General features: G+C 46.1%; 1 protein-coding gene across 27 annotated transcripts in view; it reads right to left on the reverse strand.

The window, feature by feature from the left end:
- NRXN1 (neurexin 1) overlaps positions 1-23,544 on the reverse strand; it is a 1,284,195-nt gene that overhangs the window by 463,638 nt on the left and 797,013 nt on the right. For 2 of the 27 annotated variants that reach the window (XM_030884352.2, XM_030884351.2), the window contains exon 1: positions 16,861-18,001. The exons of 23 other annotated variants lie outside the window; for them this stretch is intronic. In XM_030884352.2, coding sequence (XP_030740212.1) covers positions 16,861-17,113 — 253 coding nt within the window. In that variant the 5' untranslated portion in view covers positions 17,114-18,001. Of the gene's footprint in view, positions 1-16,860; positions 18,002-23,544 lie in introns of those variants that run through there. 2 more of the 27 variants (XM_004699744.2, XM_030884350.2) reach the window with 1 other exon arrangement.

Raw genomic sequence — 23,544 nt, forward strand, 5'->3', positions numbered from 1 at the left:
TGGTCACTCTGTGTGCTCCATATGTCCCTCCTGTCCACTCATCACACATCCAGCTTTCCAAGTTTCCCTGAAACCCCATGTCCTTCTTTTTTCTTTTTTTTAGTCATTTTATTAGGGGCTCATACAACTCTTATCACAAGACATACATACATCAATTGTGTAAGGCACATTTGTACATTCATTGACCTCATCATTCTCAAAACATTTCCTCTCCACTTAAGCCCCTGGCATCAGCTCCTCATTTTTCCCCTCCCTCCCGGCTCCCCCCTCCCTCATGAGCCCTTGATAATTTATAAATTATTATTTTGTCATATCCTGCCCTGTCCGACGTCTCCCTTCACCCACTTTTCTGTTGTCCATCCCCCAAGGGGAAGGTCACATGTAGATCCTTGTAATCGGTTCCCTCTTTCCAACCCACCCTCTCTCTACACTCCATCACCACTCACACCACTGGTCCTGAAGGGATCATCCGCCCTGAATTCCCTGTTTCCAGTTCCTATCTGTACCAGTGTACATCCTCTGGTCTAGCCAGTCTTGCAGGGTAGAATTCGGATCATGATAGTGGAGGGGGGATGGGGGCGGGGAAGCATTTAGGAACTAGAGGAAAGTTGTATTTTTCATCATTGCTATATCACACCCTGGCTGGCTTGTCTCCTCCCCGAAACCCGTCTGCAAGGGGATCTCCAGTGGCCTACTAATAATAGGCTTTGGGTCTCCACTCCGCACTCACCCCCCTCATTCACTATGGTAAGATTCTTTTGTTCTGATGGTGCCTGATACCTGATCCCTTCGACACCCTCATGATCGCACAGGCTGGTGTGCTTCTTCCATGTGGGCTTTGTTACTTCTGAGCTTGATGCTGCTTGATTACCTTCAAGCCTTTAAGACCCCAGACGCTATACCTTTTGATAGCTGGGCACCATCAGCTTTCTTTGCCACATTTGCTTATGCACCCATTTGTCTTCAGCGATGATCTCCTTCTTGAAGCTTCTGCTGCTTCCAAAGCTGCAATATTGGTTCATGTTTCACATCTACAGTGCAGTGATGCTCAGGAGAGTTATGTGGGGTCTCCGTTCCCGGATGGCATGGGCTCTATATGAAGAGTCTTCAGAATCTCTACAACACTAAGGAAAGTCCCCAAAAGACCGAGGGAGTGTAAGCATGTGAGATAGGACCTAGACTCACGCACTGGCTCCCAAGGGAGGCAGACACTGCTTCTTTCCGGGGTGCTCTTAACCAGACTTTGCTATTTGAGGAATTCTCTTTGTATTTCACATATGGATGGGAAACTTAACATCCATAGATTAAACTTGCCCCTAGCACTCACGCACTCTAAGAATTCCCTGAGGAAGGGCAATAGAGACACTAACTTCAATCATATCCACTGCTTATCTTACACATATCTTATATAACCTGATTATAATTGGTCCTCCAGATCCTGAAATTGCCCAACTGTGGATTCAACCAACTAGTGACTGAAAATATTGGAAAGGGGACAAGGGAGAAATGACTAACTGGTCCAAGCAACCCCTCAGACCTTAAGAGGGAGTATCAAGTGCTATTCACATTGTACGATAAGTAGTCTAGAGTTGATTTAAAATCTATAAGAAGGTGCACTTAATTTATATGCAAACATTGGACCATTGTATATGTGGGACATGAGCATCCACGGAATTTGGTATGCATTGGGGAGAAAAAAATCCAACTCTCTGCCATCAACTCAATTCCAACCAGTTATGTATGTGTTGGACGGCTAACCACAGGTCCACAGTTTGAAACCACCAGATACGCTGAGGGAAAAAGATGAGGCTTTCTTGTCCCATAGAGAGTTACAGTCTCAGAAACTCACAAGGCCAGTTCTGCCTGTCCTACAGGGTCACTATGAGCTGGTATTCACAGGGGTTCTGAAGCCAAGCACCCTTGAGCAGCAAAGGATGACACTCACTGATATTAGCAACTCCTCACTGTTGCCTCAAAGGGGTTCTTCACACTTCTGTGAATGGGACTGATGGGTCTCCTCTTTTGTGAAATGAGTATTATAAGGTGTTTATTATCATCCAATTTAATAACACCACAGAAATAAATGTATTGCAAACTGGCGTGAAATTTTGCTAAATGCACAGGACCAAAAATGTCTCCTTGTAAAAAGAGAAAGGAAGAGATACTATTAAAGTGGATTTTGTTGTTGTTTTATTTTTGTTTTAAAGAAATTGGCCAGCTAATTTTCAAATTGGTATTAGAGTTGCTGGGCATTTTCATTTGATCGAGTACCTAAAATGCTTATGTTCTATTTAAATGCTGGGCTCTTAGTATTTGGCTATGGCTTAAGCATCAGTGTGTCCACAGTAAAAGACGTGACATTAGCAATTCTGGGCCTAGAAAAACTGGTTCTCTTACGGAAATCCCTTTCAGCGGTAATACTGCCAGGTAAAGATGGCTTTGTGCTTGCTGTCATTTTCAGAGGCTGATTGGGCAAAAAAGTTGGAATCCTTTTCCTTAGTCTCTCCTCATCTCCGTTCCCTCCTCCCCCACCCTATCTTAAGTGGAGAGGCAATGCTAAATTCTCCAAGGAAAACAGGAAGTCAACAACAACAACAAAACAGCCCACACTAAGCAATACCCTTGCCAGGTCAGCTCTGCTCTGGGTTTGCTGGTTAAAGCCCCACATGAAGAGAACATAAAGTTTATTGGCTTTTACTAGGTTGCATCCCTTTCTTAACATCTGGGTCACCCTGTGGGATGACTCGAACCCCGGGAAATGGCCTCAGTTTCGGATCTTTGACTTTGCCCCAGCAATTTGCCACATGCACCTCCCATGGTTGGGAAAGAATGTGAGCGCTCTGAAGACCCTTGGAGGATGGAGGATAGGCTTCATTAGGGATCCTCAGCCCTAGCTGGGTTTGATCCTTGATGGTGCCCCCAGCACAGATGAGCCACACTTGGAGAGCGGTTTGCCTCGCGAATGGAGAAGCAGCTGTGATTCATCAGGTCCTGCCGGAGCCAGGTGCTCACAGACAGCACTGCACCTTCCCTAGAACCCTCCAAAGGACACGCCCTAGGACCTGAGCATGGGGCTCAGAGAGGCTAAGACTCCTGCCCAGGGTCCGTTAGCAAACGGATACATATGATCATGAAGAGTGACCTCTTATTTCTCTACAGAATATTCTGCATCCCTGGGGTGTTTCCGTATGGAGAATATATGGAATGCCAGCAAACCTAACAGGAAAGTTATGAATGATTGGAGAAACAAAAGAATCCTGAATGAAAAAAAAATGCAGTTAGGATACTCAAATGACAAGGCATTTACCCTCCTTTTCTGAAGGAAGTCCAATTTACAGTATAATCTCCAAACCCATTAGAAAGGGGTGGTGGCTGCTGCGTGGACTCCAGTCAATTCTGATGCCCAGCAGTCCCAGGGAAGAGAGCATAGCTTTCCTAGTAGGGTTCTCTGGCTGTGTTCCTCCAGAGGCACCAAGCGGATTCAAACTTCCAGCCTTTTGGTCAGCACCCAAGCGCTGGCTGTTGCATCGCCAGGGCCCTTAGACCTGGGTGATAGAGATGCTTAATGTCCTGATATGAGCATGTAACCACAGGTGCATATCACCAGCATCATTTTGACAGGCAGGGAGATTAGGGGTAGGGGTTGTCTCCACTGAGTGCCTACGCTAAAGGAAAAGTAACTGGCCAGGCCACAAATAAGGGGTTTGAATCAATCAGGTGCACATGAGAAGCCACCAAAAGATGTTCACTTGCTCTATATCATCCATGTGCCCGGGTAGAGTTGGGCAGCCAAAAAGAGCAGGATTCGAGAAAGTATCTCTCTCTTTCCATTCCAGAGCTCCTCTTTCGGCTCCAAGGCCCCTCCTTCCCAGCCATTCCCCTCGTGGTTTTCGCCGACCCGGGAAGCGGCCCCTTTTCAGTCTGAAACCCTTGTGAGGTTCCCTAAGTGGCCTTGCATGGTTTCCACGCATAGTGCGTACTATCCGAGACAATAATACCCCAAGCTTCCTCCTCCTTCATAAAAGTTACTGGGACTGTAAAAGGTGCCTCTGCCCCATTTTTAATGAACTTACTGCAACACTGCAGTGTGAAGAAGCATGAATGGAGAACCAGCCCCCACACCTAACGGTTTGATTTTTTTCATCTTCAAGAGATGAAAAAGCCTCATAATTGAAAACCATAATTAAAATTAGGGCAAACCTCCAACTGGTTTATTGTCAACGGTTCCTTGATACCTTGCCTTCAGATCTACATACATTTGTTTAACCATTTACAAAAGGATCCCTTTCATCTCGTGAGAATATAATCACGAAATCCGGTTCATTGCAACTGGCCCCTTCTAATCGTACATTATGGCTGCTCTTGCAAGTCAGCCTATTATCGCAGCAGATCCATCAGTTTGGTGGGAATTGTATTTGTCAACCAGAGTGAAAGTTGTTAATAAACATCTTAAATCACTCACTCTTTTTCTCATGATGTGGATGGAGGTAGGTACTAAGATTAATAAATAAGTCAAAACATATTAAATTATGAGGAAGATGAAACAGGAGGCCTCTTAATGCCTGGGGTCATTAGGAAACAGGGGCCTGAAAAAGAAAATTGGAAGATGAAGTCGATAACCTGCAGCCCATGAAAATTAAAACACCATCAATGCAGGTGGTCACCCAGAGTTGGACGGGCCTGCCGAGGGCTGCTGCGGATAGAAATGGGAGCATTTCTGTGTCCCCGTATATGGAACCCAGGAGGGATGAACCTATAGGGACAACAGGTACAATGAGGGTTTCTGGGCAGGTGCATGGGGTTGGGGTGGGGTAAGAGGTAGCTGATGTCAAGACGTTCAGGAAGAAAAAGAGAACTTTGAAACTGATGTGATGACAAGTGTCAATCCTGCTTGATGTGACTGAACTAGGGGATGCTATGATATCTGCATTAATGCCCAATGAAATGGTTTGGGGGAGGAAAAAAAAGGGAAGGCATCAGAAAACCTCAGTCAGGAAATATTCTCGTTGGGGTTAAGTAACAAAGGTGAGCCTATTGGGTCATATCTAGGTCCCACTGCCTTAATTCTGTAGCCCTGCAAACACTGACGCTGTGGTGGTTCTCTGTCCTGTTGTACAGAATGAGAGATCGCATGGAGTTGTCAGGATTAAATTAGTTGAGCTTGTGTTAAAAGCTTTAATAGTACCTGACATACAACAGGTATTAAGTGATTGTTTTGTGAAGAAATGAATTATTGCCACTTCACACAGTCCTGGCTCTCTCTCTCTCTCTGCATACCACCCCTTTTGCTGGCAAGATTTCTGATAATTAAATTACCACTGTAATATCTATTTCACTCCTTTACTGTAAAACTTAAAAGTTGGATTTGTTTCTTCCTTAACCACATTTTTTAAAAATTAAGGGTTACTGTTAAAAGGCAAGTGCAAAGCTTTACATTCCAGAGCAGGAGGGTTGATCTAGCAGGGAAGCAACAAAGCCCACATGGAAGAAGCACACCAGCCTGTGTGATCACAAGGTGTCAACAGACTCAGGTATCAGGCATCAGAACACCCCAAACAAACAATCCTATCGATGTAGACAAGGGGGTCCGGAGTGGAGACCCAAAGTCCACCTGGAGACAATTGGATATCCCCTCACAGAAAGGTCCCAAGGAAGGGACAAGTCAGCCAGGGTGCAGTAAAGCATGGATGAAACACACAACATTCCTCTAGTTCTTTAATGGCTCCACCCCCAAGTATCATGACCCCACGCCTACCTGAAAAATCTGGGTGGACCAGAGCATGTGCACTGGGACAGATAAGCGCTCTCAACACGTGGAACCCAGAGAGATAAACCCTCAGGAACAGTAATGGGCACAGAGAAACCAAAGGGTTAGGGGGATGGTGGGGGGAGAAGGAGGAGAAAGCAGGAACAGATACCCTGTTTCCCCGAAAATAAGACAGAGTCTTATATTAATTTTTGCTCCCAAAGATGTGCTAGGTCTTATTTTCTGGGGATGTCTTATTTTTCCATGAAGAAGAACACGGTACACATTTATTGTTTATTGTTTTATTAAAAGAGACCTCGCACTTCCTGTCTGCTCTGGCTGCGCTGTGGCCAACAGTGAGCTGCGCAGCGGCGCCCACCGGTACGGTCCAGAGTCCAGAGTTACAGTAGCTTCGGGGAGGCCTTATTTTCAGGGGATGCCTTATATTTCAGCCACAGGCGAAACTGTAAGTAGGTCTTATTTTCAGGGGATGTCTTACTTTCAGGGAAACAGGGTAGCAATGATCAATATATAGCCCACCCACCCCAACCCCACCACCCCAGGGGGACAAACAACAGAAACGTGGTTGAAGGGAGGTTGCGGATGGTGGAAGATATGAAAATAATAATAATTTTTAATTTATCAAGGGTTCACAAGGGTGGGAGGATGGGGGCAGGAGGGGGAAAAAGAGCTGATATCACGGGCTAAGTAGAAAGAAAGAGTTTTGAAAATAATGATGGCAACATATGTACTAATGTGTCTGATACAACTGATGTATGAATTGTTATTAAGAACTGTAAGACTCCCCAATAAAATGATTTATTAAAAACACGTTTTATACAAGAATAAGACGGCTAAAGCAAAGGTTCTATTACTGGCAAGAACAAATAGGATGTTGTTGTATATTTCACACTTGACAAAGACATTCCCCAATCAGTACCTGTGTAGACATTGAAGCATAGGCCTCTGTGTAAACATGTTTTTATCAGAAAGCTGTCAGCTGCATTCCACTTTGGATTGCAGTCTGGTAAGTTGTCCACAAGCAGGATCAAATATTACATGTCCCACTTGGGATAAGTCCCAAGGAAGGGAACGACTGGGGAAACCAAATACATTATTTGCATATTTAACAGCGTGTCCAATTAACCACTTTGCTGACAGAGATTAATTAGCTAGTCATCTTATTCCAGCATATGTTAACGTTTTGACAGTAGACATGAAAAATGACTGATACAGCACATTGCAATCTTGGAAATGTGAAGTGTGGACTTCAAGGAAATGCAGCTTAGCGCAGTGAGGCACGTTTCATGCACTTCAAGATGGAATCTAGAAAATGTTCCCGCTTGCAAGCAGCTAAGTGCTTAACTCTGAGCTTAAAGGCTGGCCTTGCAAATCCACCCACAGGTGCCTCAGAAGAAAGGCCTGCCATTCCACATCGGAAAGACCACAGCCTCGAAAACGCCTGGGCGCCAGTCTGCTCTGACACTCAGGGTCTCCCCAGTCTGGGGCTGAAAAGCAGCTGGCGTGGCGGCAAGGCATCAATGGTCCAGTGATGAGACACTGGTCAGAAAGCAAGGAGCAACATAAAGGGAGCAAATGACTGACCGAGAACCTGTGAAACGAATGCGAAGTTCAATTCTACATGCAACTTCTAAGCAACAATTCCCAAAGGTACTTAAATGAGTCATCTTTCAGCATTATTTCTCCATGCCCAATGAAAACATTCTTGGTATTTAAAACAATACTTGTACACATAAAATGGCATAGATACAAACTAAAACATTTATCGGATTAACTATGGGGGTAAAATTTGTTTTTTTTTAAGATTCAAAGGAGACATGCCATCAGAAAAATGATGAAAGTCAAATTTACTGCCGTCGAGTTAATTCCACCGTATAGCGATCCTATACAACAGACAGAACTGCCTCTTTGGGTTTCCAAGACTGTCACTCTTTGACTTTCTCAAAGTAGAAAGTCTCATCTTCCTCCCACGGAGCAGCTGGGGACTTTGAACTGCTGACCTTTCAGTTAACAGCCCAATGCATAACTCACTTTGCCATCAGGGCTCCTTAGAACAGTGATCCACTTCTTTACATATGCTGTTTGTGTGTCCAGATGAACGTGCCAACTGGATCATGTGACAGTATACAGACATGGGAGGGCAACCTCTTCCCTGACTGTGTTTTCAGCACCATCAGTTCCCTCACACTGGTGTGCCTTCCACTCTTCAACTACCCACATTTTAGATCATCTTGGTGGAGAATTAGAGAGTTATATGTCAAAGTCATCTACGTTTTAAGAAGCATCAAAAGTATATTTCTTCAGCAGCTTTCAATCCTGTATGTCATCTGGAAACTATGTCATGATGACCAGATGGTAGCTAATAGACAGCACTGGCTCAGCCACATAAATAATTACATGTACTTCATGTGAGTCCAATGGCAGCACAGATTCTCCAACCAACTGTGCACATGCGATGTCCAAATCTGTAAATGCCACTCACACTAGAAATGACTCCCTTACTGTTTACTTGAAACGTGTGATTTTTTTTAGTTGCTAATTTTCTTTTCTTTATGATTCTTGTGTGCATTTGTGCTTTGTGTGCACACACACAGCTTTTGCCATTTTATACACTTTTACAATTTTAAACGCGCCCCCCCTCTCCCCAAAAAACAAAGTGCAAAACAATACCACTGCTGTCAAGTTGACTCACAGCAACCCAAAGGACGAAGTGGAGCTCCTCTCTAGGGTTTCCAAGGCTGCTAATCTTTACAGAAGCAGACCAGTTCATCTTTCTCCTGTAAGGTGGCTAGAGATTCAAACTGGTGACCTCCTGGTTGGCAGGGGAGTGCTTCACTACTGCACATGAGCACTCCTCTGTGTACACTGTAAAACCTAAAATTCCGCTGCCACGGAGTCTATTCCAAATCACAGTGCCTCTATCAAAATCCAAATGCAAACTCATTCCCATCGATTCCATTCCAACTCCTAATGGCCCTGTAGGATAGGGTGGAACTGCCCTGTGGGTGTCCAAGGGTATAACTCTTTCCAGGAGTCGAAAGCCTGATGCTTCTCTGGAGCAGTGGCTGGTTTCAAACGGCTGACCTTGCAGTTAGCACCACTACATGTGACTCACTAGCAGGGTTCACAGTCACCGCTGGAAGAGAGCAAACCTGCTCCATCTGGTTTCTGGGGCTGTTACAGAGACGCTGGTCTCATCTTTCTCCGGAGGGGGGTTGGAGGGTTTGAACCTCTGACTTTGTAGCTGGCAGGACAACAGTAGCCCACGGTACTCTCACAGCCTGGTTACACCTTAGTGACATGAGATGCATACACATGTTGGGCAACCACCAGGTTGTACATCTTTCTAAACATTTGTCTCTCGTTGTTAATTTTCATAGATGCCTCCTATACTTTATGTCACTAATTTTGTCTGGATGAAAAATATTCACCACATACGTGAATACATCATCAAATCTATAACCCTGCTCAAAAACAAGTAGGTCACATTATGTAATCCATGGGAACTGAGGACCCCATCATCATCATCCAAGTATACAAACTTTGAACTTGAAATGAAAATTGCTCCCTGACCCATAACATAGCAGCATGTAAAACTTCAGACTTGATACCCAAGGACCTTGACACTGCACTTGAGAAATCCCTTTCGACACTGGTCTCACTTCCAATCTGCAAATACCACATAATCAAGAGAAAGGCTCTTGTCTGTAAGTACACTTGATGATCAAAATGAAGTTTGCCTAGGAATCAACATCTTGTAGCCATAAAGTATTTTATGATTATAACAATTATCTGACTAACAATATTCTTTATCATTGAGTACAGCACTTCAAGATGAATTAGAACAAAAATTCTCATTTATTAATCCACCACTTCCTTAGAACTTCTTTTAGGTAAGGTTCTTTCCACTGGAGTGGAGAAATAATTTTCACATCCCTGTTCCCTTGAAATGCTTAATAACTGTATGGGTTAGCAAATCTTTGACTAATTATATTCTTATTGAAGAAACAGTATTTTGAGAAGTGAATCAAGAAGTGGCAATAGTGGTACAGAAACCAGGCCTCCTAAATTCAAATGCACGGTTCTTTCCAAATTGTGCCTCTTACCCTATCGTAGTGGAAAAAACAGCATTGCAGCCACTTAACGAATGATGTGACCCTGGTACAATCATCACCTTTCTAAATCTGTTCCCTTGTCAGCAGCATGGTGATCATAAGCCCTGTTAGGGATGTGATGATCATTAAACGAGATACATTATATCAAAGCACTGTGGAAATGTATACTTATAAAGCTATTTTTAGCAAGTTCTGCTGAAAACTTGAGGAAATGCATTGTTATCTGATCTGCACCCAAAGATCTTACATTTGGTGAGAGGCTAGAATATTTGAAAAGGTGATTACCAAGCTCTATGTCAGTGGCCATTCTATACTTATATAAACCAGAAAGGGTTGAGTTAAAAGGAGGAGGAGGAGGAGAAAGACACAGGAAATACCATGGGACCTTTCTAAAAGACGCTCTTGAAACTGTAACTGAGGAACGCGTACTAGGCAAGATGGGCCCTGAACCTGACCCCATACACCATAGTTCCTTTGCACCAACTCCCCGTTGGCTTTGACTCGAGTCTAACTCATAGTGAGCCTATAGGAGAGAACGGAATTTCCCCAAGAGTTTCCAAGGCTGAAGTCTTTGTGGAAGCAGATTGCCACGTCTTCCCCGAGGAGCATGTTGTGAGGTTAAGCAACCAACGTTGCAGTTCGCAGACAAGTCCCTAAACACCGGGGCTCTTATGCACCTAACGAAACCAGTTTAAATCAATGCTGAGAACAACCTCGTGGCCAAGGAACCTAAAGGCAATCTGTAAAATTACCCACACGTAGTATATATCTCCTAAGACAGCTGGAGTAGGAGGATATGAGAGGTCCTTATGATCAAAGGAATCTTAGAACTCAAATTTGGAAATGACTTCAGATGTTTTCTAGTTATTATTCTTTTTTTAAAGTAAGAATGGAACACAAGCAACAGGAGGAAAAGTGGTGAAACTATATAAAAAGCCATGTTCAATATTATTAATAATCAAAAAAGCTAGGTGGGTCTTTCGTTAATAAGAAACCTACAATGTCGTGTGAAGGAGGCACTGATGGCTGATTATGGAAATTGGCCCTAAGTAAGAATACACACTGGTTGCCACCTTGTCCTTCTGATGCACGGCCACCCCAGGTGTAGACCTGTTGCAGAGAGTTTGCAATGGCGGATTTGTGGGGGGGGGGGGGGGGCAGATTGCCAGGCCTTTCTTTCGACATTTCTGTGTTTTTAAATTTCCCAGCCTTTTGGTTAGCTCACTGTTTGCCATGTCCGGGAAGTGTACATAGCACAGCCAGGATGGTTTTCTCCACGAGAACAAGTTACGTTGTTCGTCTCCAGTCACACAGACTGAGCCTCCACGCCAATTAATCCTTATTCTCTGTGGTGGAAGCATTGGTGGCTAGCCGCAAGGCCCGCAGTTCAAACCCCCAGTCACACCGTGGAGGCTGAGAGTTGGACTCCAAGTCGGTGGGTGGGGGGTTGGTAGGTTAATCATCTCAAAGTAGTTGCCTTTGCGTATACAGTGCCCAAATAAAGTGCAGATGAATTCATGTTCTGCCATTCCCCATGACTGAAACATAAATTGCACACAAGAAAATGCTAAGTGAGAAGGAAGAATTAGAAAATGCATGTTCTACTTCCAGCTCTGCTATTAATTTGCTACAGCCTCCTGAGCCCAGTTGACTTAAATTATTTACATCTCTATTTTCACATCTATAAAATGAGAGGAATCTACTCCTCAAACATTAAAGCTCGAAGAGAACTGATATTTGAGGCAGTAACTGAATTCCAGACTCTCCCAAGACTAGAACTCATGCCCCCCAACTTCAAAGTCACTGCTATTTCCACTCCGTCTCCCTTCTCTCTAAAATCTCTTCCAATATTTCTTATACAAACATTTTGAGGAGTTTATTTCTTAGGCACTTTTAAATCACTGCCTTCTTTTTTCTTCACTGAAATGTAATATATTTTATTTTCCTCTGATAGATGGAAAAACATTTTTACTGAGACTAAGTAGTTTAGTAAGTTTACACAATGTAATTAACTGGCAGTGGCTAAATTTCCACCAAGATATATTTCTTGAGAATTATCTTCACCAAACCAAACTACCTTAATTATTTAAGCATTAGTGTGACTTTAAATCAGTTCACCTCGTCTTAAATATATTTGCGAAGCAACCTAGTTTCTATTTAAGAAGTAGAAGGCTATTTTGCGAGAAGAAATACAGGACAACAACTTAGTGGAATGCAATCGTGCACGATTGCTAGAGCGTATGTTAAAGGACAATATAAACTGAGGTCAATAAAGCACATCGTTTTGAGGCTTCTATCAAATCATTTCATGTTGAGTCCCATGTGATTGCTACATAGACACAAACTTTCAGTTTTATTTATTCCTGCTGAATGGTACCTGATTTCTAAAATGCAAGTCCCGTCTATTCAAAGAGTAATTCTAAGAACAGCTTGAATTTTTAAAGCTAACTTATAAAGTCATGAATGCTGTGCCTTGGCTATCTTGTCCTTCCCATTGCCTCCGCTCCCATGTTCCCTGGCCTGCCACGCTCTCAGTCTCTGGGCTCCATGCTCAACAGCAAGCTCACAGAAGGCATCTCATGTGGAGGAATGGGCAGACACTAATGATGAGCTCAACATTAGGGTAACAGGAATCACGTAGAGTGCTATGAACACTTGGATTCTAATTGAGTAAAAAATCCTTCTGGAAATGTTAGCTGGGCATCTTATGCAAACCAACATTTAAGTGGTATAAATATTTGTCCAAGAAGCTAGAATAAGGAAGAAGTATGGAGTAGCCATGCCTATTTCTCCAGAGCTGAAAATGTTCTGGGTCACACATATGAATGGATTACCAGAAAAGCTAAACATGTGCAACACACTGAGGAATACTGTGATGGATTTTGCTAACTCTCTTGGTTGTTAAAGAAAAGGGCAACCTCCTTCTTCCTAAGAAAACAACAGAAAAGCAGAAAAACAAAAAACAACTCCTCCTCGGCAGGATCAATGAAGGATCTGCTTAACACCAGTTCGGTGGGATCCACCTTTATCACAGCCCTACAGTATTTACTACCATAAATACATTCACATGCTAGAAGCAACATGCTAAGCCACTCTCCCTGTAAAGAGTTCTGTTCCAAGAGATCAACTATTAAACCACATAGAGGACTCCCTCAGTTTGTTTTGAAAACCTCTGGGCTCAGAGGACTTCTCTGGGCTATGGGCCACTTAGCCAGGACTCCAACTCCTCTTTGACTCTGATCAGAGATTTGGCGCTGTGTTTTGGCTTCCCCATGTCTCTGTAGCCAGATGAGGAGAGCAAGATTCTTAATCACTCCCAAACTCAGCAGTCTACTAGGAAGTTTAGGAGGTGGATTGAAAGTGCTGTGTGCCTCAGAAAGAGGAACTCCATAAATTCAAGGTATAATTATTGTCTTATAGAACGGTATTGAGATACTTCCATTGTAAACCACTTTCAAATGTTAAATCCATTAACATGCCCTTCCGGGAGAGCCCTTTTGCCCTTTGATAGTGTAAGCTCATCATGGCAGTATAATGTCCGGAGCTCATGCTTGTAGAAGGAGAAAGGCTGGCACTGGTGAATTTTGTTTTCTTGATGGCTTTCCTTTCTAAATTACCGAGAGGCTCTAAGCTCATTTTCTTTGGAAGGTGTACAGAGGTACTTAAGAAAGCCAGGAGAGGGGGAGGGAAGCTGAACATTGCACTGACATCATTCCATCCGAGGCACATATGGTCCATCGTGGAGAGCAGCACTGGTGGAGCGCATTGGTCTATTATGGACGCTTGCTGGCTTTAAGTGGCATTCTTAAGCACAACCAGACTTGCTTTGTCACTTACAGTCTCACAGTCCTCCGTTTATTCAACTCCAATTTCCCCCACCCCCCATGGACATTTTGCCATCATTTATATTTTTAAGCGCATGCACAGAAAAAGGGGGCCCTGTGGTGTTCCTGAATCTGTTTCTTATATGCAGAATATGAAATCCTCATTGTAATCTCTTCAAATGGGTCAGCTTGCACAAAAGATGCTCAGGGTAGCCATCAGCATGCTCTGCACCCTGAGAACCTTGTAAGTGACACCTCATAATAGTGCAAATGAAGCATGGCATGAGGAGAAAATGAAGAAGAATGAACCCGGAGAGTGAACCCAGCAGTTTTCAAAACACAGGAGATTCTATTTTATTCCCTCAAATACGCCACACATGATTTTTCTTTTCCACATTCAAGCATATACATGCATACCCTATTCTGATAAGAATGTTTTATGATTTCCAGAAATGCTAATAGAAGCCAACCTTCAGACTTACGTGTTCATTTACACATGCATATGTGCTACAGACACTCATCGAGTTCGGTCAGGAATTTACCATATTGCCTTAGCTTTCTTCTGCAAGGATCAGAGATTATTTCTTTGTGGGTTCTTTGTCTAATTAGCTGAATGTTCAGGGAGTTTATTGACCCAATAAATGCAACCTCTCCTCTTTCTTACTAGGGTTCTCTGAAATCGTCCCCCTTCTTGTCTCAGCTCCTCTGTACCCCCATCTAACTCCCGGCTCCCTATCCATCCACACCCTCAGGGTTTACTGCATCCTTAATGTTTTTTGAGTGCTTGCTGTTCAGAGTTAATTTCATCTTCTTTTCAAGGGAGGTAAAGGATGAAGACCGGAAAACTCCCAGGCTTCTTTTAGGAGGGGAGGGGGGTGGCTAACAAGGCAAGTTGCTTCTCTGATTAAAAACAACAATAACAAAGAATCCCAAAGAGCAACAGCATGTATGTGAGGTGAACAGGATGGGTGGAGTTATAAAAAAATACAGGACTATACGACAGAATCTCAGAAAGAAAAAGTTCTCGAACCCAAAGGAATACTAACCAGTGTTCACACACAATTTTCTCCAGTACACTATTCTTTCTCTTTATCAATGACAGATGTGCCTGATGTTTCATTCAGTCAGAAAAACTCATTGCATTCTGGAGGGAAATAAATGTTGCTAAAGACCAGCAGACGGCGCCTGTCTGGGGTTGAAGCTGCCCTGGTTGGGGTAAAGAGTGCCATCTCTGCGGCAGGGTCCCCTGGGTGTGTTCTCTCCAAATCCCCAGGCTCCCTCCCATTCAGCCACCTATTCCTCTGGTGAGAGGCAGGACCATGGAGAAGGAGAAGTTAATATTCATATGAGATTATTAGCCAAGTGCTTGTCACTGGTACAATTAAGCGCCCCCACCCCCTCACATACCCCCATCTGGCTCACTGCACCCACCCACGCTCTGTCTGCCCCTCCTGCGCCCTGGCTCTCCTTCCTCCCACAGGGCGCACACAATTTTGGAAAAAGGCAAGGCGGTGCGTGCAAAAGGCGCCCGGTTGAAGGAGGCAGCAAGCTCCGACAATAAAGCGACCCTAGTGACAAGAGCAACAAACTCCTACAGTTTCGGAGAAATCTGTCCCGCTTTTATTCATCAGGAAAATGCTCAGATCCGGGGCTGGGCCTCTCTCTCCATCGCAGCCATTCTTATTGGAGAGAATCCCTGAGAGGAAACAGAGAGGGGGAAAGGGGCCATTCGGAGAATCCAGACACAATAAGGGGGTTCTCTATTCCTGAAATGGGATTGCCAGGGGGCCTTCATCTCTCTTCAGGTAGCTCATGCCTTACCGCCCCTGGGGGAGGGCACACCGGCAGCTGCTCTGGCATAACGACACAGGAGGGTGCAAAGGTCCGGGCTGGGAATGGAGCCAGAAAGAGGAAGCCCTCCTGTCCTGCCATCCTCAACAATGGAACGGGATCTGGAAAAGTGTCCACAACTTTTACTCTATTTCTAAAGAAAGGGTTTGTACACCGAAAGACGAAAAGATTGGAAGTGGGGAGAGACTCACAAAACAGTTCACTGTTTTATTTGTTGGTGGCTCGTTTTGTGGTTTGGTTTGGTTTTTAAGAAAAATGAAAGGATCCTGGCATGATCATTATTTTGGCCCTTCCAGAGAAGAAAACCTGCCAAATCCCAGGCCCTGCAGGCTTTTCTCCTGCACCCAGTTCTTTCCAAGGCAAGCCAAGGGGATGGGGCACTGCTTCCCTCGGCGCTTCCTTCAGGCAGACCTCCTAGTTTTGACCCACCGGAGACATTCCGAGGGTGGGAAAGTCAGACGACTCCTATGCCCACAACCTTTGGACAGGATCCGCAGAGAGGTGGCCGTGGGTAGCCAAGCCTCTTTCTGTTCCATTTAGAAAATAAATCAGCTCAGTCGTCAAGGAAAATAAATGGTATCGCTGGGTGCATGGGAGTTGGCAGGGATAGAGGGGCGATGCTGCTGAGAGGGTCCTCGGCTTGGAGGCGCTCTCTGGTGAGCATGCCCAGGCTACCCTGTATCCTCTCCAAGTAAGGGAAGATGAGGGGGCTAAAAGACTGGTCTCCTGTTGAGTGTGTCCCAGGATGCTTCGCTACCAAGGAGGGCTGGGTAGACTTTGGAGGAATGCTCCCGCTGGCATCTCTCCCGCCCCCAGCCCTTTGAAGATGGGCAGAAGGTGGGGCAGCGCATTCAGCACAGACAAAGGGTTCTGCAGAGCCCTCCTCTGTAGGGCGATGGGGTCCCTCCACAAAGCAGGGCGCCCCATTTGGCCACTGAGTGACCTTCGGGCGAGTAACGCCCCCTTCCTGTAGGACCCAGCCACCAGGCCCGGGCTGATCTTTTAATAAGTGCCCACGTCTCCCCACCCTACCCCACCCCGCCCCCTCACCTCCACAAGGAACGCCCCTCCCACCTCTCATCACAAACACCCGCGATGCCTTTCCCTCGTCCCCCTTCCTATTGTCTTCAAACAGCTAAGTGGCTACCACCAAACACACCTAACACACCAAATGTACCCCGGTCCCCTCCCCTGCCACCCTTTCTCCAAGCCTACCTAGGGGACACTAAGCGGGCGCGGGGTTGCAATAGGGCGGGGGGGACGACGAGAGGTAACCCGCGAGAACTTGGCACCGCAGACCCACCGTGTCCACCTCGCAAGGATGCCGGTGACCTGTAGATTGCAATAGGCACTGAATGATGCTTGCTGCTGCCATGGAAATGGTGGATGTGGTGCGCTCCCAAAGTGGACGCCCCCCACGCCACTCCTAGGAGGCCGCTGAGGGTGAGCGGGACGATCCAGAACAGGGCCAGGCGCCCCCCTGCGCCGCCGCCGCCGCCGCCGCCGCCCCCAGGCGAGCCCAGCTCGGCGCCGCACCAGAGCATCCTCGGGGCCATGGCGGGGCGCCCGCCCAGGGGCCGCCGCCGCGGGAGGCAAAGTTTGGGGCTCGTGGAGGGGAGAGGGCGCGGGGGCAGCAGGCAGGACGGGCTGCGGGGCCGGCCGCCTCACCGCGCCTGGGCGCGCATCCTCTCTCGCCTTCGGACAGTCTTCTCGGGGTCCTGCAGTCCGCCGCGCCGTGCGCCACAAAGCATCCGCCACATAGCCGAGGCGAAGGCGGCTGTCGGGGGCGCGGGTCCGAGGCGGCAGTCCCGGGGACGCAGGAACGCGGAGCCGGCGTCCGCTCGCCGATTTCCAGGGCTCCCGGCTCTCGGGAGAGACTCCCAAAGAGTTTGGGGCGAGCGCGCGTGCCGGGGGGCGCGGAGCCGGGCGACGGCGGAGCGCGCCGCGCCGAGGGTCCTCACTTCGCCGGGCTGCCCGTCCGCCGGCGAGCCTCTAGGTACCTCCAGTCAGCATTGCGGGGGGGCGCTGGGGAGGCCACTTCGCTGGCCCAGCCTCCTTTCAAGGGAGCAGCAGCCCCCCTGGCATCGCGACGCCCCTTCGCGCCCCGGCGCCCCGGCCGGCTCGTCCGCCCGCGCCAGCCTCCCCGGGGCAGCGCGCGGAGCAGCGGCGCGCATCGCCGGCTCCCGACCCGGGCGCCGGGCGCGGGCTTCCCGGGGTACCGTCCCCCCTTCCGGAAAAGCAGCCGAGTGGGGGGAAGAGAGGACCCAAGAAAAGAAAAAGCCGAGGAAGAAGTGGAGAAGGGGGAGGCGGGGGGAAGAGGGGCAGGGGGGGTGGGGCAAAAAGAAAAGAAAGAAAAGAGGCAAAACCACACACGCTGGCGGAGCGAGCGGTTCTATGCAAATCTGCAGTCTCCAAACAGCAAATCGCTGGAGCTCGGATGCAATGCAGAGGACGAGCCTATGTAACGAGGGAGGCTGCTGGAGCTTCCCACCAAAAGCGCCGCGCCGGGCCTCTCCCTCGCACTCCCCGCACATCCCAGGACCACGTGCACCGCGGGGCAGGGAACACCTCATAGCTGCTCTCCCTCCCGCACCAGGTGATCCCGCCGCTTGAATCACAACCGCCAAGGACAGCCTTCCCCTACCCCTATGGTTTAGATGTAACCGCTGCCTTGAGAGCTCCCTCCCATCTTAAAAAGGGACTGCGCTGGGCTTTGTTTTGGTTTTTTTTTTTAATTGGAGCAAACTTGGTCTACCAGGTGTCTAGACCCAATCTGCTGTGCGGGACTTGACACCATCGACTGAAAACATCAGTTTTGATGATCTGTTCATTAACATGTTGCTCATCACAAAGAATCCCTATTTCTGCTCAACGATGTCACCTATCCGGCAAGGAAAGCAATCAGAAGGGGCCCAAGGAGAGGACTGTGTGGACCACGGATGAGGAAGAGGCCGCCGAAAGGGAGAGCTGAAGAGTAAGGAGCAAGAAGCACGCACGTGGCAAAGAGGAGAAAAAAACCAGAATGCTCTTACTTGCAAGGCAGTGAACTATCTTACGGGCATTTAGGACTCCCAAAGATGTCTACAGAAGCAGAGCTGGATGGATGGTCCTTTCTCTCCTCTTGCCTCTTAAGTAATAAAGTATCCCAGAACAATATAATTCCTAAATCTCCTGCCTCCCCAAAGAGAAAAGGTTTGTATTCGGTTGGTAAGACACATGGCATCGTTGACTGTCCTGGGTGTGAGATGCAGCTCAGCCAACACACATGCAAGAGTACAAAGCTAGTTCATCAAGTGGATTTGGCGAGGAGGGCTCCAGTCACTCAGTGGAGGCTGGCAGCTAGGATGGGGGATTAGGATGGAAACACTGGCTGGATTTCCAACAGATGAAAAAGCTATGCTTTATCTAGTGCCTGGTGCGTGCGTGCGTGCGTGCGTGCGTGCGTGCGTGCGTGCGTGTGTGTGTTTCTGTCTGCCTGTCTGTCTTGGCTGGCTGGCTCGCTTTCTCCTTTTTCCTTCCTTTCTTCTAATTCTCTCTCCTTTTTTTCTGTTTAAAAGCTGAGGACCATAATTGAAAATTCTCATGAGTGTCTCACAGTCTATATAATTCGGTGTTCCAAAGCTTCATACAATGAAAGACAGTTTTGAGAGATTTTATTTAAACAAACTACCCACTCAATGGCCATTTAGATTGTATATTGCTTCCTTGTCCATGGAAGAGGCTAGTAAGAGGACACTAATATAAACCAAATCAAATTCACTGTTATCGGGTCATTTCTGACTCGTGGTGACCCTATAGGAAAAGGCAGAACAGCCCCAGAGGTTCCCAAGACTGTTAGCTCTTTACAGTGGTAAGAAGCCTCATCTCTTCCTCAGAGCAACTGTGGTGGTTTCAAACTACTGACCTTGTACCTAGCAGCCCAACACATAACCACAATGCCACCAGGGTTACCAACTGCTAACAATTCAACATCTCACAGTCCTGTGCAAAGTCTACTTGTTTGTTAAAAAAACAAAACCAGACAAAACCCAAAACTATATATATATATATATAAATATATATACATATATATATATTCAGTAGTTCATTTATTGATAAGCTTAGGCATACTAGAGAAGTTGCTTCTCTCTAGCTCTTAACAGCCCACACCTGCTCAAAGACCAGTAGAACACAAACCTACATCTTAAACTATGAACTGGTCCTTCCCTTGTCCCCAAGCTATTTGCTTTCCATTTTGTTCTTTTTAAATGCAAATGTAAAGTCATTAGTAAAATTCATTCATGTTCTTTAAAGATATGTATCGAGTAGAACTTTTAAAACGAGGAAGAAAATCCTCCATACTTTTTTTTTTTCTCTCCATACTTTAAAACTATAGATTCCTACTGAATTCATCATTTCACACAGGTGTCAGCTGGGAAGGACACTGAATTCAGAGAAACCTGTGTGCCTTCTTGGCTCTGCTACTCACTTGTTACATCACATTCACTGTTTAGCCTCTTCTTGGGCCTCTGTGACTTCCTTTGTAAACTAGTCATGTGCTTATCTTTCCCAATAATCCCACAAGGTAGGAAGGAGGGATATAACAATATTATAAATAAGAGTCCTTTAAAATCCATCAAGTGATCCCACAATTAAGGCAATGTGCATCAGCTTCCAGGCATACAACATATTCAACTGGATGTGATTGCACCCTTGAGTTCCCTTCTATCCAGAGGGCACACAGAAAAGTACTGTGTTCTCCAATATATGTTCAGAGGGGGTTAATCTGCCCATCCTTTCCTACCTAGACTAGATTACTAAAGAGGACAGGAGTTGAAGCCTCATTTGTACTCCCCCTAGTGTCCAATAGATGTAAAGCATAAATTCGGATCTCAGGATATGTTTTGATAATCTCTTGATTGCCAGGAAAGAGTGGGATTGGAACTACAGAGAGTCATCTATATGAATTGAAGTCTTAGGAACAGAATCCTATAGATAAATGTAGAGAATTCCAATGGACCTTCCCAAGAGCATTTTAGAAAGAAGAGGCTCCCCCATCTCATCCGTGTGGGGCTATGGGAAGAAAAGTGGAGTACTATGGACAGAATAGATCAGAAATGTAAGTGTGATTGGACTGTAGGAGAGAAGGAGAAATACTGATGACTTAAGCAGAAGAGGGCACTGTAGGTGCCGTCGTTAGGATAGCAGCTGGGGCATCCCTGCTGTTGTTCCTGGGGAAGTGTCGGGTGGGTATTGAGGCACAGATGCTGCAGTTTCTGTTAGTGATCCAAGGAATGTTAGTTGGTGAGACAAGGAATGATTCTCTGTCCAGAGGGTGGAGAGAAGTCTTGCTAGCAAATGCATGCCCATTCTAGATGAGCCAAATAAAACTGTGCTTACTCTTTAATGTATGTTGGCCCATGATGGTCAGACCTGTAGGCTTATAATGGCATTGTCTAAGGAAGAACCTGGCAGTCTGTGGTTAGATCCATAAAGAATTGGTTGGAGGAACGTAGTGTTCCGCTGCCTGTATTTCCGCTGAGACTGGGTGCTATCAATATGTTGGTCTGGATCCCAGGGCGGTCAGTTGCTTTCATGAGGAATTTATGCTGCAGAGCCTCGAGTAAATTTGACTAGAAACTAGAGATGGCTTCTATCAGCCTTCCAGGAGCAACATCTCCAGTCACCATGTGTTCTTTTCATTCATTTCAATGTGTTGAACCTGGTTATCACTGGTGAAATTAGTGGCTTGTTCATTGAAGTGAATGAAAGCTAAGAAGATGTTCTCCTTGATAGCCCACTATACTTTGTAATCTCAGCTATGGGAGGAGTGGTCATTTTTAAGAATAAGATATTTGATATTTTCTCTAAACAGAGTATGTGAATCTAATGTGTCCTGGTGGTGCCAAGGTTAAGTGCTTGCCATGATGTAAAATTTGCAAGACCTGCAACAACAAGTCAGCCCCAAGGAGCGCCACCTCTCTCGGGCTTCACTGCCCTAGCATTACGATCTCATCGCCAAATTGTACAGTAATAGACATGTGTCATTATGGATTCCTAGACAATCCTAGGCTCCAGACTCCAAGAGCTGATGCACCGGATGCTGCCTCTGAAGTAATATCCTATTTGCTCCAGAAAACCCTTTCTTGCCAGACATGTTAGGGCAACAAGCAGAACCCACGTCTGAAATGCCATGGAGCCTCCAGAACAGTCTATCCGATGTCTTGTGCCTACATATTAATAAATGTCTATTTTGGGGTCTTCCAGGTATCATGACTGTTCTGGTGTGAGCTCTTGAAAAAGCAGCTAAGGTGCACCTACCTCTCTACAGTGGTGGTAACTGAGATGTACCAAAAAGAACCCTGCCATTGTGCATGGACGATGACCTTAGGTCAACTCTCAGTCAGTGGCTTAAAGTGAACCAGAAGGTGCGTAACCTGGGTGGGAGCCCACTGGTCGAAAACAGGAGAGGGTTTGAAAACTGAGCAGCGAGAACAGAAGGAGTGGGGGGTGTTAGGTTTTGTGCCCAAGACAGAGAGTGGAGGCAAAAGAGTATGTGGAGAAATGGAAAAGGACAGGGCACTTCAAATTACCTTTTTCATATCCCCAAATCAACCTCTGTCTCACGAAACAGCATGGCTGTCACGCCGACACTTGCAACCTTTACATGTTTTCCTTAAGCTTAATCGGAAAGCCTCACAGCTCATTATTAAGATTTTTAAATAGAAAAGTCGACAGGAAAATCAGCCCAGAGAATGTATATTAAAACCCACCGGCAGTACCAGTCTTTTAAGAATTAAAAGTGAGGAGCATGTCAGTCTTGAATTTTGCATAGCCGCTGATGTCAGCATAAGGAAATCGGCAGCCGACCCCTCAGCTCCATCTACCTGCATTTCTAAGGGAGGGCTGGGAGGAAGAGACTCAGAAGAAGGTGTGCGCCATGAGAGTTGGTAACATGAACCTCCAGGCTGTTGCCTTTCTGGCTTCACTGAAGTTCTCCAAGGGGGTTCTAAGGAGGCCTAGTGGTGCAAAGGTTAAGTGCTGAGCTGCCAGTGGAAAAGTGGGTGATTAGAAAACAGCTGCTGGTCCGCGGGGAAGGATGTGGCAGTTTGTTTCCATCAAACTTTTCAGCCTCGGAAACTCTGGTTCTCTGAGTCAGAATCAGCTCCACAGGACACACAAGACGTGTGTCTGCTCTGTCCTGCAGGGTTGCCACAGGTCAGAATTGACTTGACAGCCCTACTAAACGGACCCGGGTTTTCTGAAGAACGAGACAAAAATCAGAGGAAGAGCACTGAGTGCAGAAAACAACACACACAAAAATGTATGCCCCGGGCAAAAGTGTTCCCAGAGGCTTTGTGGTGTCGCTCCTTCACTATCCATTCACAAGGTAAACTTGAGGCTCATAGAAGTAACACTGATAAGAAAAATAAAGTGTCTTGCGAAGTGTTTACTTATCAGGAGCTATGATAAATAAATTCCATCTAGAACCTAATCATGGATTTAGGAGATGAATTTGGTCAATTTGGCTATCCTGTCAACCTAAGTACACTGCTATCACGTGGATTTCCAATCATATTGGCCCCATAGCAGAGTAGAGTTGCCCCTGTAGGTTTCCCAAGTTGTAAATCTTTACAAGAGCAGAAAGCCTCATCTTCTGATGTAGTGAGTTCGAACTACTGACCTGGCAGCCCAAGGTGTAAACCATTATGCCAACAGGGCTTTATAGCTAATACCTAGAACCTCCATGTTGCTACCACAAAGAAGGGATGTGGTAAGGGGCCAAGAGTCCCTGAATCATTTGAACAATTACACATCCCGCTGCTAACTAGAAGATTGGAGGTTCGACTCTACCCTGTGGTTCCTTCGATGAAAGCTCTAGCTATCTGATTTTGGGGGGGGGGGGGAATAGTCCTTGAAAACCCTATGAAGTTCAGTTCTACTCTAACACACAAGAATTCTCCATGAATTGGAGGCAACTCCGCGGGCATTCCAATTCACACACATG

Source organism: Echinops telfairi, unplaced genomic scaffold (assembly GCF_000313985.2).
Source record: "Echinops telfairi isolate 266 unplaced genomic scaffold, ASM31398v2 ScPeMD7_7475;HRSCAF=8513, whole genome shotgun sequence".
Lineage (NCBI taxonomy): Eukaryota > Metazoa > Chordata > Mammalia > Afrosoricida > Tenrecidae > Echinops > Echinops telfairi.